This window comes from Phocoena phocoena, chromosome 4 (genome assembly GCF_963924675.1).
Source record: "Phocoena phocoena chromosome 4, mPhoPho1.1, whole genome shotgun sequence".
In the NCBI taxonomy this organism is placed as follows: Eukaryota; Metazoa; Chordata; class Mammalia; order Artiodactyla; family Phocoenidae; genus Phocoena; species Phocoena phocoena.
The window spans coordinates 26,029,904-26,044,072 of record NC_089222.1 but is presented as its reverse complement, the minus strand read 5'-3'; the positions used below and the strand labels follow the sequence as shown (position 1 = coordinate 26,044,072).

Genomic DNA, 14,169 nt, shown 5'->3' with positions numbered 1-14,169 from the left:
GAGAGCTAGCCTTCTGATTCATAGACGGCTATCTTCCTGCTGTGTGTCCTTATGTGATAGAAAGAATGAGAGCTCTCTCAGTTTTCTTTTATAAGGACATCCCATGTATGAGGGCTCTACCCTCACAACCTAATCACCTCCCAAAGGCACCACCTCCTAATACCAACAACTTAGGGGTTGGATTTCAACATATGAATTTTGAAGAGATGCAAATATTCAGTCCATTGCAGTTTTGCAGTTATACCTAGGGCTGAATTCTACCTCTGCCACTCTCAGCATTGAGACTTGGAGAAGTTAACTTCTCATATTTTTCTTTATCTGTAAAACAGGGATCAGTGATACCCACTTTAGCTTTACAAAATAAAGGAGAAAAAGTTATTCAGTGTTAGGTGTGCTGTAAATGTTACTCTGCTTCCTTAACATCGGCCCTTGGCAAGCATGGATTTCATCCTGGGGACAAAGTTTGAAGTAGGCATGTTGAAGGAAGTTTGGTGTTGTTTTTTAATGCATCATTTTTAAGGTGAATGCACTGTTTGAAAAATACATCATTTTCATTTTAAATCAAGATGTATGGTATCATTTTCTGCTGATTTCAGCACCTCCCCCCCACCCAACTTCCCCCAAATCCCTTCAAGCATGCCTGTTATGACTGTGGTCCTTGCTGACTCAGCCCTTTCCTGTCCAGCTTCCCCAGGCCAGTTGCTCCGTGGTGAGGTCTTGTGATGGGGAAGCTGCAAGCACACTTCAAAACTAAGGACCAAAAAGATAATGCAAACTCAGAAAAATTGTAAGGCAAAAAAGAAACTCTGTGGGACTGTGATGCTCCTGTATATTCTGAGGGTTGGAAAGCACAGTTTCTTTGGCCTATAATATAAAAATTGGCCAAGATTAAGATCAATTCCAGATTAGGGGGGAAATCATTCTTGAGGCACAGATTTTCAGTTCTGTTGGATGTCTTTCCTTTTGCAACCCTCCCCTGGGTACTGAGGAATGAATACTCTTGGTGAGATGGGGGACCAGGCCCTTCTCACACACACCTATTATTTTCTCTTCGCCTGCTGATCTGTAGCCAGGGAGTCCCCCTGTCGTGTTAATACCACAGCTAGTGGAGGTAAAGGGGGGTAGGCAACCCACACAGCAAAGGGCACCAGCAGCCAATCCAAGCTATATGTAGGGAGTTAAAAGGTCAGGAGTCTGGGTGTCTAGGGTCGGGAGTAGGAAACCATATCATTTGACTTTCAAACTGGAACTCTTGAGAGCTAAGTGAGGCATGATAAATAATTAGGCCAGGAAAACAGGTATTACCTGGGACTGTTCTGGTCAAACCAGAAGGTATGGTTACCTTAGTAAAGGGTCACAAAGGTAACAGAGGTAAGTTCATATGTCAAGAATCTTATGCAGAAACATAGGAGACTCTCTGCCCATCGGTGTCTAGGTGCTGTGGCAATGATCTGGAAAATGTCGGTGGTCTTTATGTATTTGAAGCTCATGAGGACACATCCAATAGTGGAGTGGATAACCTGGACCCATAGGTGGATGGCAGATGGACTACTTTAGTCAAGAAGGTGGTCCCTGGCGTCATATTACTTGGTTCAAATGCTGCTTACCAGCTGTGTGATGCTGGATGAGATGATTAGTTTTCCTATGCTTCAATTTCCCCATTTGTAAAATGGGATATTCCTAACTATCAATACTTTGTAGGGTCATTGTGAGTTGCAAATGTACATACATGTAAAGCACTTAGAATAGTGCCCGGTTCATGGTAAGTGTTCAAGGTATATTAACTGTTAGTTTTGTTATCTTTATTGTTATCAACAAAGCAATGGACTCACAATCAGAAGCTAAGGTTTGAGTCCAAGTCTTACTACTTACAAGGTGTGACTTTGTGAAAGCCGCGTATCTCTCTGAGCCTTGGTTCCACCTCTGTAAACATGGGGTGTTCACAGTACTTACCTCAAAAGGTTGTTTTAAAGAAAAAATGAGAGTCTATTTATGAAGGCACTTTTAAAACTGTAACAGCCTTATGGAAATGGCAGGGTTTTTTAAAATTATTACTTATTATTGTAATTAATTGACAAGTGATAACTGTAGTAGTCTATAAGTAAGGAAGACAGACCCTGAGCTTCAGCCCTGCCTGAATTATAATGACTGTGCATTCCCTTTTCCATGGTAGTTATTTCCATTTCAGTCTCACTATTATTCCAAGAGGTGATCAGATATCGCCCCTGTGTTTCAGAAACTGAGGCTCTGAAAGCTTATGTGACTTGGTCAAGATTAATCTGTGGCCCAAATGGTCTTAGGACCAAGTCTTCTGACTTTGAGTTCAGTGTTGTTTCCACACCTCCATGTTGCCAAGCTAAATATTTAGAATTATATGAATGTTTTGTTCTCAATTCTCCACTTAAGTTTGCCTGGGTTTATAAACATTACCTACCTCCAATGAAATACCAGTGCTTATATCTGTCATTTTTGCATATATAATGTTCACAATAGTGTACTTCTAACTTCTAGAATTTTAATTACTTGAAAAGTCAGCATAGTTTTGTGAGAAATCTCACAATTTCTCAATGATAATTTATAATTATTATTACAAATAAAATATATTTACATATATTTTACATATTTTTCTATGTGATTTAAATCAGATGGTCTCTCAAACTTTGCAACTTGCTTTATTTATTTATTATTATACCCTTGCCTTTTCCTCAGGCTTTTAAAAGTTTAGGGTAAACAGCCAATTATAAAACTTTAGGAGAAAATATATTTATGAAATCAAGATAAGAGAAGATTTTTTTTTAAAGAAGTTACCAAAAGCTGAATCAAAGTAAAAATGGAATAAGTTTTACTACATTAAAATGAAAAACTTTTGCATGAAAAGACACCACTGACAAAGTTAAAAAACAATGTTAAAAAGTTTAAGGGGGTGAGAGAATAGAAGAATGTATTTGAAGTGTAAATAACCAAGACAGAATAGTAATCAGGTTGTGTGAAGAACTAATAAACAAGAAAAAGTCATACTGGGTAAAAGGTATGATCCAAAAAATCACTAAAGTGATGTCACAAAAGACCAATAAACAAGGAAAATATGCTTATTTCATTAGTAATGGGAAATGCAAAGAAAACAGTAATGTGGTAGCAGCTCCTATATATCTTACTGGTAAAAATTAGAAATCTGTCAATACTAAGTGTTGGCTAGAAGGTAGAGAAATACTCCTGTACTTTCCTGTGGAGTGTAAATGGTGTAACCACTTTAAAGTTACTTCAACCTACTACGGTTGAAGATTCGTATACCTTATCATCCAGCAGTTCTACTGCTATGTATTTTCCTCTTTTAGAGAAATTTACACATGTATGCAAAGGCTTAGGTACAAGAATATCTATTGCATTATTTTTAGTCATAGTGAAAATAGGAAAATACCTAATTGCCCTAATTCTCTTATCAGAGAAGGGAAAAAACAATCGTGATATATTCATCCAACAGAAGGCTATACAGCAGTTTAAGCAAATAGACAAGATCCGCATGTATTAATGTAGGTAAATTGTAAGAACGCTTCTGAATGTATAAAGCAGTATACAAAAGGCTAGTTATGGCTAAATTTCTGTAAAATTTAAAAATACACAAATAATACTAATTATTTCTATGGATACATGTATATGAAGTACAAGAATACAGTCATGGAAGGAAAACACTTTCTAACTTCAGGGTATTGGTCACTTCTGGGGAAGGGTCTTCAACTCTGACACATCATTTAAAACTTGTTTGAAGCAAAATTAAGAATATAAATATAGTAAAAAGAGAAACAGCTCTGGTTTAGGATTTCAAAGTTCAGTGGTGCCTCTGAGTGATCCTGTGATTTTCCACATGTCCCTTGAACTTTCTGGGGGACAACATTAGGTCAGGGTTTCAAACATTTTTTAGCAGAGGAACACTTCATTCAAAGAAAATCTGAAAATCCTTCACAATGTGTGAAACAGGTGAAATCAAAACTGCTCAGGCAGAACCTGGAGAGCAGAGCCAGGGTGGATGCAGCGCAGTTGTCTCCACTTCCCATCACCACCACTCCCTCCGTGGAGCCCAGGGATTGGCAGAAATCAGTTTGCAGACCCCTAAGTTGGGTGACGTCTAAGGCAGCTTCTCCTTCTGACAGCCTGTGTGTCTGTGGCACTCTGTATTTCTTAAACAACAGCCTACAGGAGGTAAAGCCTATTTCTCTGATGAGTCCCTGCCACATATAAGAGCTCTGTAGGAAACCATCTGGAAAAATGGAAGAATGCTTTTCACTGTGAATAATTATCTCCTAACCTGGCCGTTCCACAGATTTGAATGTCAAGAGCAGGATTTCTCCCCATTTTTAAAAAACAGTAATTCATTATCTTTTTGCTGCTTGTATGGCTTCCTTACCTGCCTAAACTTATATCCTTACCATTCTTTGTCCTGATCTTACTTGCTCTAAGTAAATATTGTTGAATGAATGGATGTCTCCTGGGTTTGGTCCTTTCTTTCCATTCTGTCACAGTCACCTTCATTCACATTGTCATTACCTTGTGCTCATTTTGGTTCTTGACAATGGTTTCCCTTCATCCAGGCTAAACTTGAGGCCCCTTCAAACTAATCTACATGAGACACCTTTTTTTTTTAAATGACTTTAATTTATTTTTTAAGTAAGTAATACATTCATGTGGCTTAACGTTCAAAAGGTACAAAAAAGGTAGGTTGGCATCTTGAAGACATTATTCAATATCATTTCTTTTGCCCATCTGATTTTTAACTTGATAGTATTTATTAAAAAAGACTTTTTGTTGTTGCAGTATAGTTGCCCATCTGATTTTATAGCTAGGTGAGACACAGATACAGGAATGAGAAAGACAGAGAGCAAAAGCTAGGTAAAATAATGAGTCTCATTCTGTAAGCTGGCTTGCTCGTCTTTCACCCCAGAATTAGGAAGACTGACCCACCCAGTCACGGATCCAGCTGGACAGCACGAGCCTTCCCTAGGTCTGGGAGGAGCCGGAGGCATCCACTTTGAGCAAGCAGGCCGGTTCCAACACGGAGAGAGAGGGAACTGAGATGCACACACTCAGTTCGTTTACTCCAGCTTACCAATTAGACTAGTCACTCTCTGTTTCCTAGGGAGAGTGAGTGAAAGGTGGGACCAGGGCCAGGAGTGTTAAATCCTGTACAGCGCTCCCCAGCTGGTGTGCTGATGGGTTACAGGTGTGCCATGAGATATCAATCCCTTCATCCTCAGGCTGAGGATGGTCAGAGTCCTAGTCTCATCTTTTCATCCCTGAGTAGTCTCATCAGGACCCTAATTTCCCCACAGTTTACCCCATTGACCCAATATACTCATTTTCTGTGTGTGTGTCATGATGGCAAAAATGCTGGGATGCCCTGCTCTAAGCAGCAGTCCTCTCTGTATCCATAGATATGAAGCCAGGGCAAAGAAAGTTGTCCCTCACTAAGTACATACAGAAAACCCTTCTCCCAACCCCCATACTTCCTGCCACCAAGTTCTCCTCCCTGGCCTCCCCAGAAGCAACTGATTGTGTGTGTATATATATATGTATAACTTATATATATAATATGCAATAGACAATAGTATATATATGCATATATACACACACACATATTTATAATATGCAGGTAAATATTCTACATGTCCTCCTTTTCCACACAAATCATGGAATAGGCCAAATGCTTTAACAAACTACCCTGAAATCTCTATGACTTAACACAATAAAGGTTTATTTCTTGCTTGTGTTCCAATCCATTGTGGCCTTTGGGCCATGAGGGGACCACTGTAGTCTTCTCCAGGGGCCATTAATCATTCCCAACTTCCTTTAATCTAGTGGTTCTGCCAGTCGCTAGTATTTGGGACTTCTGCCAGATGTTCTACAGGAGCTAACAAAGGCAGAAAGACAGAGAACATGGAAGATTTAGGGGATTTTTAGAGACCAGGGTTGGAAATTATTTATATTACTTCTATCCATATTCAATTGGCCAGACCTTTGTCATATGGCCCCATGTGACTACAAGGAAATGTGGTCTAAGTGTCTGGCCAGGACAAAAAGAAAATGGGGTGTGGTGAGGCCATAGCAGTGTTTGTTACACATGCCAGACAGACTGTTCTACACCTTACTTTTTGAGCTTGACAGCAAATTTTAGAAAGCAACCATATCAGTTCATAGACAGTTTCCTCAGCCTTTCTAACAGTTGCATAGTATTCAGTTTTACAGATTATAGTTGACCCTTGAACAACACAAGTTTGAACTGCGTGGGTCCACTTATATGCAGATGTTTTTCAATAACAAGTACTGCAGTACTAGATGATCTATAGTTGGTTGAATCTGTGGATGCAGAACCGTGGATAAGCAGGAATTGCGGAAAGGGAAGAACCTCATATAGAGAGGGCCAACTGTGAGTTATACCCAGTTTCGACTGCATGGAGGGTCAGCACCGCTAACCCCTACCTTGGTCAAGGGTCAGCTGAATATTGTGATTTATTTAACCAGTCAATTTTTCAATCATCCTCAATGCTTTCTTTCTTCCCATTTATTCATCTGCAATGAATACTCTTGCCCTCGTGTCATTCTACACATGTGCAAGCATATCTGCAGGATAAATTCTCAGATGAGGTGTTGCTGAATCAAATGGTATGGATATCTGGGCTTTCCTGGTGGTGCAGTCGTTAAGAATCCACCTGCCAATGCAGGGGACACGGGTTCGAGCCCTGGTCCAGGAAGATCCCACATGCCGCGGAGCAACTAAACCCATGTGCCACAACTGCAGAGCCTGCACTCTAGAGCCTGCGAGCCACAGCTATTGAAGACCGCGCGCCTAGAGACCGTGCTCCGCAACAAGAGAAGCCACCGCAATGAGAAGCCCGCACACCTCAACAAAGAGTAGCCCCCACTCCCTGCAACTAGAGAAAAGCCTGCACGCAGCAACGAAGACCCAGCGCAGCCAAAAATAAATAAATTTCAAAAACAAAGCAAAACAAATGTTATGGATATTTTACATTTTGATACCTTTTGCTAAATTACTCTACTAATAGGTTATACAAATTTATACTCCCAATAGCCATTTTGTTGTTTAATCCTGCTGTGCAAAATATCTCTACTTTCTTCCGTGTTTGAATGAATATAGTTTCAGTTCATTTCCGCTGGGTTAGAGAGGTTAATAGTCTGGGCAGGATGCATAGCCAGGCCTTAACCTCCTCCCACATCACTCAGGAGGTCTACATTTTCTACTTCTGTTCCCCAAGTGCGCCTTGTGCCTCCAATCCTTAACCCATTGCTTCAGCAATTTCTTCCATTTCAATTCAGGTATAGTGAGCCTTTCTTGAGAAACAATCAGTGTCAGGTACCAAGTAGAACACTTTACACCTCTTATTACATCTAATCCTCAAAAGCAAGTCTAGGAAGTAGGCATTTGCATGCCCATATTACAAATGATGAAACTGAGCCTCAGAGAGATTAAGTGGAGTAAGCTTATCTAATTAGTAGGCGGTATATTTTCATCAGATATTCTGAATTTGTTCTCCGTTCTCCCCCTCTGGTGCTTTTCATACCAAAACTTAGGGCAGAAGAAAGGAAACACACACCCTTGAGTTGTCTCTATGTATATCCCAAAGCTGTCTCCCCCGAGCAAGCCAAGTTTTCTTTGAATTCTCATATTTACATTAAAAATGCATACAGGTTTTGATTTTCACTTTTAAATATATCTGCATTTTAAAAATATTTAAAATATTTCAAACTGCTTGCTATCAAGTATAACTGAAACTCCAGGAAGCTGCCAGTTTCCCTTGTGGCTTGGTGAACCCTGGCCCACTGCTTCCAGGGCAGACAAAAGAGCATGGTTCTGTATGTTGGTGCCCCATGGAGAGGCTCCTACCCATCCTTCAAAACCCAGCTCATATGCTGCTTCAATATCAAGCCTCCCTGCAGGGTTAGCAAGCCCAGAGTGGTGTCTCTGTCCTAGAGAACCATGAACTACAATGTAACCCTGTGCCTTGTACTGAAACTACACAGCGTCTTTCTTTTGACTATAACCTTCATGGATTCAGTCCATCTATCATATATATTCAAGAACTTTGCAACAGAGAAGAGGCTTGTTAGATTTCTAATGAACAAAGCGTTGAAGATAAGTGAACGCATTATTGTGTTAACCACTTTTACTTTTCCAAAGGAATTGGGAATTGCCAAAATAATGAAAGCCTACTTCTGAGTCCCAACTTCTCTTAAACACTCATAAGTCTTGCTTTAAGTAGTTATATTAGCCTGGTTCTCCCTTGGAAAGCACACATTTAGCTTGCCCATGCAGATACACCCAATTCCCAGCAATATCCCTGACACATTCATTGACACTGGGCATGCCATTCATTTCTTCTCCTGTCTCTGGAAAAAGGGGATAATTGCATTTGCCAGTTACCACTCAGGAATGCTGTCAGAGTTGATGAAACTATGTTTTTAAAAGGCCTCTTTGGGAGTAATATGCCACATAAATCACAGTCCCCTACTAAAGTGGTTCTTTTAGTGCTTATTTATTTAGTAGTTGCTAGAACACTGATATTTCTTCCTAGATAGTTCATATTGAGTTGCTGGATGCCTTAATACTCAGGACCAAACAGAATTTTTTTTTTTTTAATTTATTTTTGGGTGTTTTGGGTCTTCATTTCTGTGCGAGGGCTTTCTCTAGTTGTGGCAAGCGGGGGCCACTCTTCATCGCCGTGTGCAGGCCTCTCATTATCACGGCCTCTCTCGTTGCGGAGGACAGGCTCCAGATGCGCAGGCTCAGTAGTTGTGGCTCACGTGCCTAGTTGCTCCGCGGCATGTGGGATCTTCCCAGACCAGGGCCCAAACCCGTGTCCCCTGCATTGGCAGGCAGATTCTCAACCACTGTGCCACCAGGGAAGCCCCAAACAGAATTTTTGTATCTATAACCTTCTGATGAGAATTAAACTTGGTACCTTTGCTTTCTGCTTTTGGAAGTTTTCAAGTTGATTATCTCTATCAACATGTCCAGGCCATTCCTAGCCGAATACCAGTGTGTATTTGAGTTAATAGGTAAAACTACTGCATCCTTGTAGTAGTTGAAAATATTGGTATTTTTCTGTCTCATATTATCTAGTATTTTAAGAATTGAATCTCAGTATTTAAAAATCTCACAGTTTTCATGAAGCATCCATAATTCTACCACCTGAGTCTCAGGTCAGTTGCTCCAAATTAGCCATTCCTTATATGGGACGATAAACCATCTAAGAATTGAATGGTCTGAATTTTTAAATTCTAGTAACTGTCTATAAATGTACTGTTCAACAGTTAATAGCCACAGGAAAAAAAAAAAAATTTCAGTCCCCAGTTCCAGTAGCTTGCAATTCAATTGCTCAATAGATCATGTGACCCATGGCTCCTGTATTGGGCAGGACAGTAATAGAACATTTTCACATCACAGAAAGTCCTACTGGACAGTGCTGGTCTATAAAATTTGTATCTTAAGACTAATGTATTTAGCTGGAAGATTTTTAACTTTCTGCTCTTCCCTTTCACACCTGTCTTAGGTTTTTTTCCTCCCTCATACTATAATGAAAATTTTTAATTGTTTGGGCCTTAAAAACAGTCTCACCTCCAAGGCCACGATTTGAACACAAAGTCTGAGGAAAATGACATGTGGAATCGCCATCTGGAGGTTGGTGCAGCGGCAGATCCAGCCATTTCTGAGAAATTGTCTGGGTTTGGAGTTACTCCCAGAACTCCGATTTAGCAGTTCCTAAGCTTATAGCAAGTCTGAAAGGAACACAAATCTGTTTTGTATATACAAATAAATCCTCGTACGCTGCATGCCATTCTCAGCCTGCCAGTTTCATCTGGCTGCTCCAGAAAATATAATTCAATAACACGTTAGTTAACCTGCATGCAGGGAATGGGGCATTCTGATTATTGAAATGTTCTGGTTGAGAGATTAACCTGATTTTTGCAGAAAAACTGCCGAGGCGAGGGATTTTTCTGTCCAAGATGTTGTGCCACTGTAATTCTGTCTTCCAGATGATCACGGCTGCATTGCTTCTCTCCTCCAGAACTCAGAAATACATCTCTTTGCTAAAAACTTTCAAATATGCAGTTGATACACTCTCAAAGAGGCCTCAAAAATAGATCAATAATGGTGTTTCAGATAATCTTAGAAAAAAGAGTAAACTTAGAAGGAAAAGTAATATCTTTGCCCAAATGTTACACAGTTGTAACACTCAAGAGTTCCTAACAATAGGGCAACTTCTTCAAATAGTATAACTTCAAAATATTAATTCAGATATTTCATTTTCTTTAGTAATAAATACTTAAAGGTGCTTATTAGATGTTAGGCAACGCTGCAAGGGCTTTGTAAGTATTAATTCATTTAATTTTTATAACCACCTTAAAATTAGGTACCAGATTATTGTATTCATTTTCAAGATGAAGAAACTGGCACAGAGAGTTGGGGATGGGCCAAGCTGATCTATCTGAATGCTCACTGGTATAAGAAGTTGTAGCATCAATGAGGGAATAACTAGGTTTATGAGAGGGTGCCCAGCTGAGTTAGGTGGCTCCTACTTCCCCCCTTTCCAAATATTAGAAATATTTGGAAATATTTCTTTCCAAATATTAGAAGAGTAGAGGGGCCAGTATGCAGAAAAGCGAAGAGGGACTCTGGCAATGCTCAATTAGGCCCCAAGTAAAAAATGGGAGTTAAGAAAGGCTTTTCTTAATTTTTACTTAAGTAATTCTTACCTGTAATGTGTAAGGTTGTTAGGGATATATATAATTCATTCCATTTTAATAGATTTGTCTCTCAAAGGCAATTATTTTTTTTTCCAATTTAGCAAATATATATTGAGCAATGGGCTAGCACTGGGAGGGATGAAAGCAACACAGAATTGACTAAGACATCATTGTGATCCTTGATGGCTTCCCAATTTAACTGGGAAAACAGTCAAACGGAAACCAATAATCATGTAAAATATGTTATGAAACACATATGCTTCAAGGGAGGGTACAGAGTGCTGAAAGAGCATAGAAGAAAGAATTGTCAGTTTTGACTTGGGAAATCAAAGCATGTTTCAGAGAAGCGTAGCTTTTGAGATCCAGTTTCAGAGATGAGTAAGAATTCAGGCAAAAAGGGGGAGGAAATTAGAAAGTATAGTTGTGAAACCCATACATCTCAAAGATTTTGACAAGTGCTATAATGGTAAGAAGGCTTAGTGGTGAAATAATGAATGGCAGTGAGTGTGTGTGTGTGTGTGTGTGAGAGAGAGAGAGAGAGAGAGAGAGAGAGAGAGAGAGGGAGAGAGAGAGATTGAGAGAGAGGGCAAGTGTGGAAGAAGAGAATGAGCCTAAGGAAGGTTTTAAAGATTAAATGAGTTAACATTTTCAGACTACCCAGCAAATAGCAGATATTGGATTCAAGAATTTCTCCATCTCATTTCATTGCATTTCACACCAAGGAATTTTTTGCCAAGTTTATTTTAACATTTAAGTAAAAGCCAATAAACAAATACTAGAAAAATCCAGTTTCACTTTCAAATGTGTTTTTCCAGAGTCCAGAAAATATTTTGAACTTCAGAGTGGGATAAAGTGGGAAAAGTAAGACTAAATTTCTAAAAATGTTTTATTTGGGAAAACCTTAGATAAATCCTTGTCAGAGCTAAAATGTTGGAACACTACCAATCTCCTCAACCAGAAAAAAATAAAATAGAATAAAAACATTGAAAATATGAGGAATGAATAACTAATCAAAGTAAAAGGAAAAGGTTTTCTTTGCCTAGAGAGGTTTCATTGAGGTTTTTTTGATGTTCTTATTAGCTACAGAATAAAGTTTTACATTTAAAATATTACTTTATAGTTGTGTTCAATTATGAATTTCTAAGTTTCCATTTTCTCTTATTTTCATCTTTGCTAATTTAATATGTTATTATGCCTCAGACAACCTTAGCAAGGGTGACTATAACAATTTTTTTAAACTTATTTTTAGTAGCCCAAAGGAGCATCTTCTTAACTATACTTTTTTCTTTTCTGGCAGATGACATTTGATCCAGAAATCTTCTTCAATGTTTTACTGCCGCCAATTATATTTCATGCCGGATATAGCCTAAAGAAGGTAAATGTACAGTGATTGTTTTCTTCTTTTATCATTAAGTAGAGTATTTTGCCAGCACTAATGAAAAAAATTAGTTTATTTTAGGGGTTTGCCTATTTGGTAAGAATATCATTATCTTAGATCATATGTGATACAGATTCAAATCTGACATGCTTAGAATTCTTCTAAATCCTGCTATGTCCAGTATACTAACCCATAGCCACATGCCATTGAAATGTGACTAGTCTGAATGGTGTGCTTTTTCTTTTTTGGTTTTTTTTTTAACTTTTATTTATTTATTTATTTTTTAATATTTGGGGAGTTTTAATCAGCCGTTTTTCTACAGTTATCATAGTTTATTTTATTTATTTATTTTTGGCTGCGTTGGGTCTTCATTGCTGTGCGCGGGCTTTCTCTAGTTGTGCAGAGCAGGGGCGACTCTTTATTGAGGTGCACGGGCTTCTCATTGCGGTGGCCTCTTGTTGTGGATCACGGGCTCTAGGCACGCGGGCTTCAGTAGTTGTGGTGCTCGGACTCAGTAGTTGTGGCACCCGGCTTAGTTGCTCCGTGGCATGTGGGATCTTCCCAGACCAGGGCTCGAACCCATGTCCCCTGCATTGGCAAGCTGATTCTTAACCTCTGCACCACCAGGGAAGCCCCTGAAGACGTGCTTTAAGTGTACAATATGCACTGGATTTTACAGACTCAGTATCAAAAAGTAATGTAAATTATTTCAATAATGTTTTATATTGATATCATACAGAAATGATAATGTTTGAATATATTGGGTTAAATAAAACATTTTATTATCAACATTCATTTTACTTTTTTTTTTTTTTTTTTGCGTTACGCGGGCCTCTCACTCTTGTGGCCTCTCCCGTTGCGGAGCACAGGCTCCGGACGCGCAGGCTCAGTGGCCATGGCTCACGAGCCCAGCCGCTCCGCGGCATGTGGGATCTTCCCGGACCGGGGCACGAACCCATGTCCCCTGCATCGGCAGGCGGACTCTCAACCATTGCGCCACCAGGGAAACCCTCATTTTACTTTTTAAAAACTTATTTTAATGTGGCTCCTAGAAAAATTTTAAATGACATATATGGGTTACATTATATTTCTACTGGGCAATATTATTCTAGATGATTATAACCAAAGAGTTTGCTGTTAATTACATTGGGTTTACCCATCACCCATTGGGTGAAAACTTAAGATTGTTTTGCTAATACTCAGCTGTTGATGCTGATAGAGACAAAGTCTGGTTTTGCAGTTTCTACGCACTTGCAAAACATTACTTAGGTGCAGCCTGAATGCTCACATTTCCTAAATTAGTAATTCACATAAAAGTTTAGGTGCTAGCATCCCAAGTGCTGCAGAGTGAGGTTCTGGCCTGAATGAGTTTTGAGATGCAGAGGTAGTGCAGTTGCTTTTCTGCTGCCCACCACCCACTCCAGAGATTCCTAGGGCTCTCCTCCTTTGGCCTGTGGGCTCCAGCAGCCTTTGCTTTTTCAGCACAGACCTGATTTTCTTGTGTACTCCAGGCTCCCTCTTTCTGTCAGTTCTGGCTACTCAGATGCCACTTACAGAACGGGAAGGGAGTTTTCCCAAGCAAGCATTTGAAAAGATTTAGAAAGCTAGACTTATTCCAGTCATCCTTCCTCATCCCCAGCCCTAAGACTAGGTATCATTTTGTGTGATTCATTAGAATAAATTCACTAGAATAAATTAAGGTTTTGTTTCATCACATTCAGAAGAACTGTAAATCAGAGATCCAATAAAAGTCAAAAGACAAATCTTTTTTTTTTTTTTTTTTTTTTTTGCGGTACACGGGCCTCTCACTGCTGTTGCCTCTCCCGTTGCAGAGCACAGGCTCCGGACACGCAGGCTCAGTGGCCGTGGCTCACGGGCCCAGCCGCTCTGCGGCATATCGGACCGGGACATGAACCCGTGTCCCCTGCATCGGCAGGCGGACTCTCAACTACTGCGCCACCAGGGAAGCCCAACTTAAATCTTTTAGAATAGTATATTTAAAGTGCTAAAGGGGTTTCAGTGACAACAAAACTTCT

The 14,169-nt window shown here is 39.6% G+C and overlaps 1 protein-coding gene across 1 annotated transcript in view; it reads left to right on the top strand.

The window, feature by feature from the left end:
- The window catches only part of SLC9A9 (solute carrier family 9 member A9), a 542,439-nt gene that overhangs the window by 34,230 nt on the left and 494,040 nt on the right, over positions 1 to 14,169 (top strand). Inside the window, exon 3 of the mRNA XM_065876006.1 lies at positions 12,053 to 12,130. Coding sequence (XP_065732078.1) covers positions 12,053 to 12,130 — 78 coding nt within the window. The remainder of the gene's footprint in view (positions 1 to 12,052; positions 12,131 to 14,169) is intronic.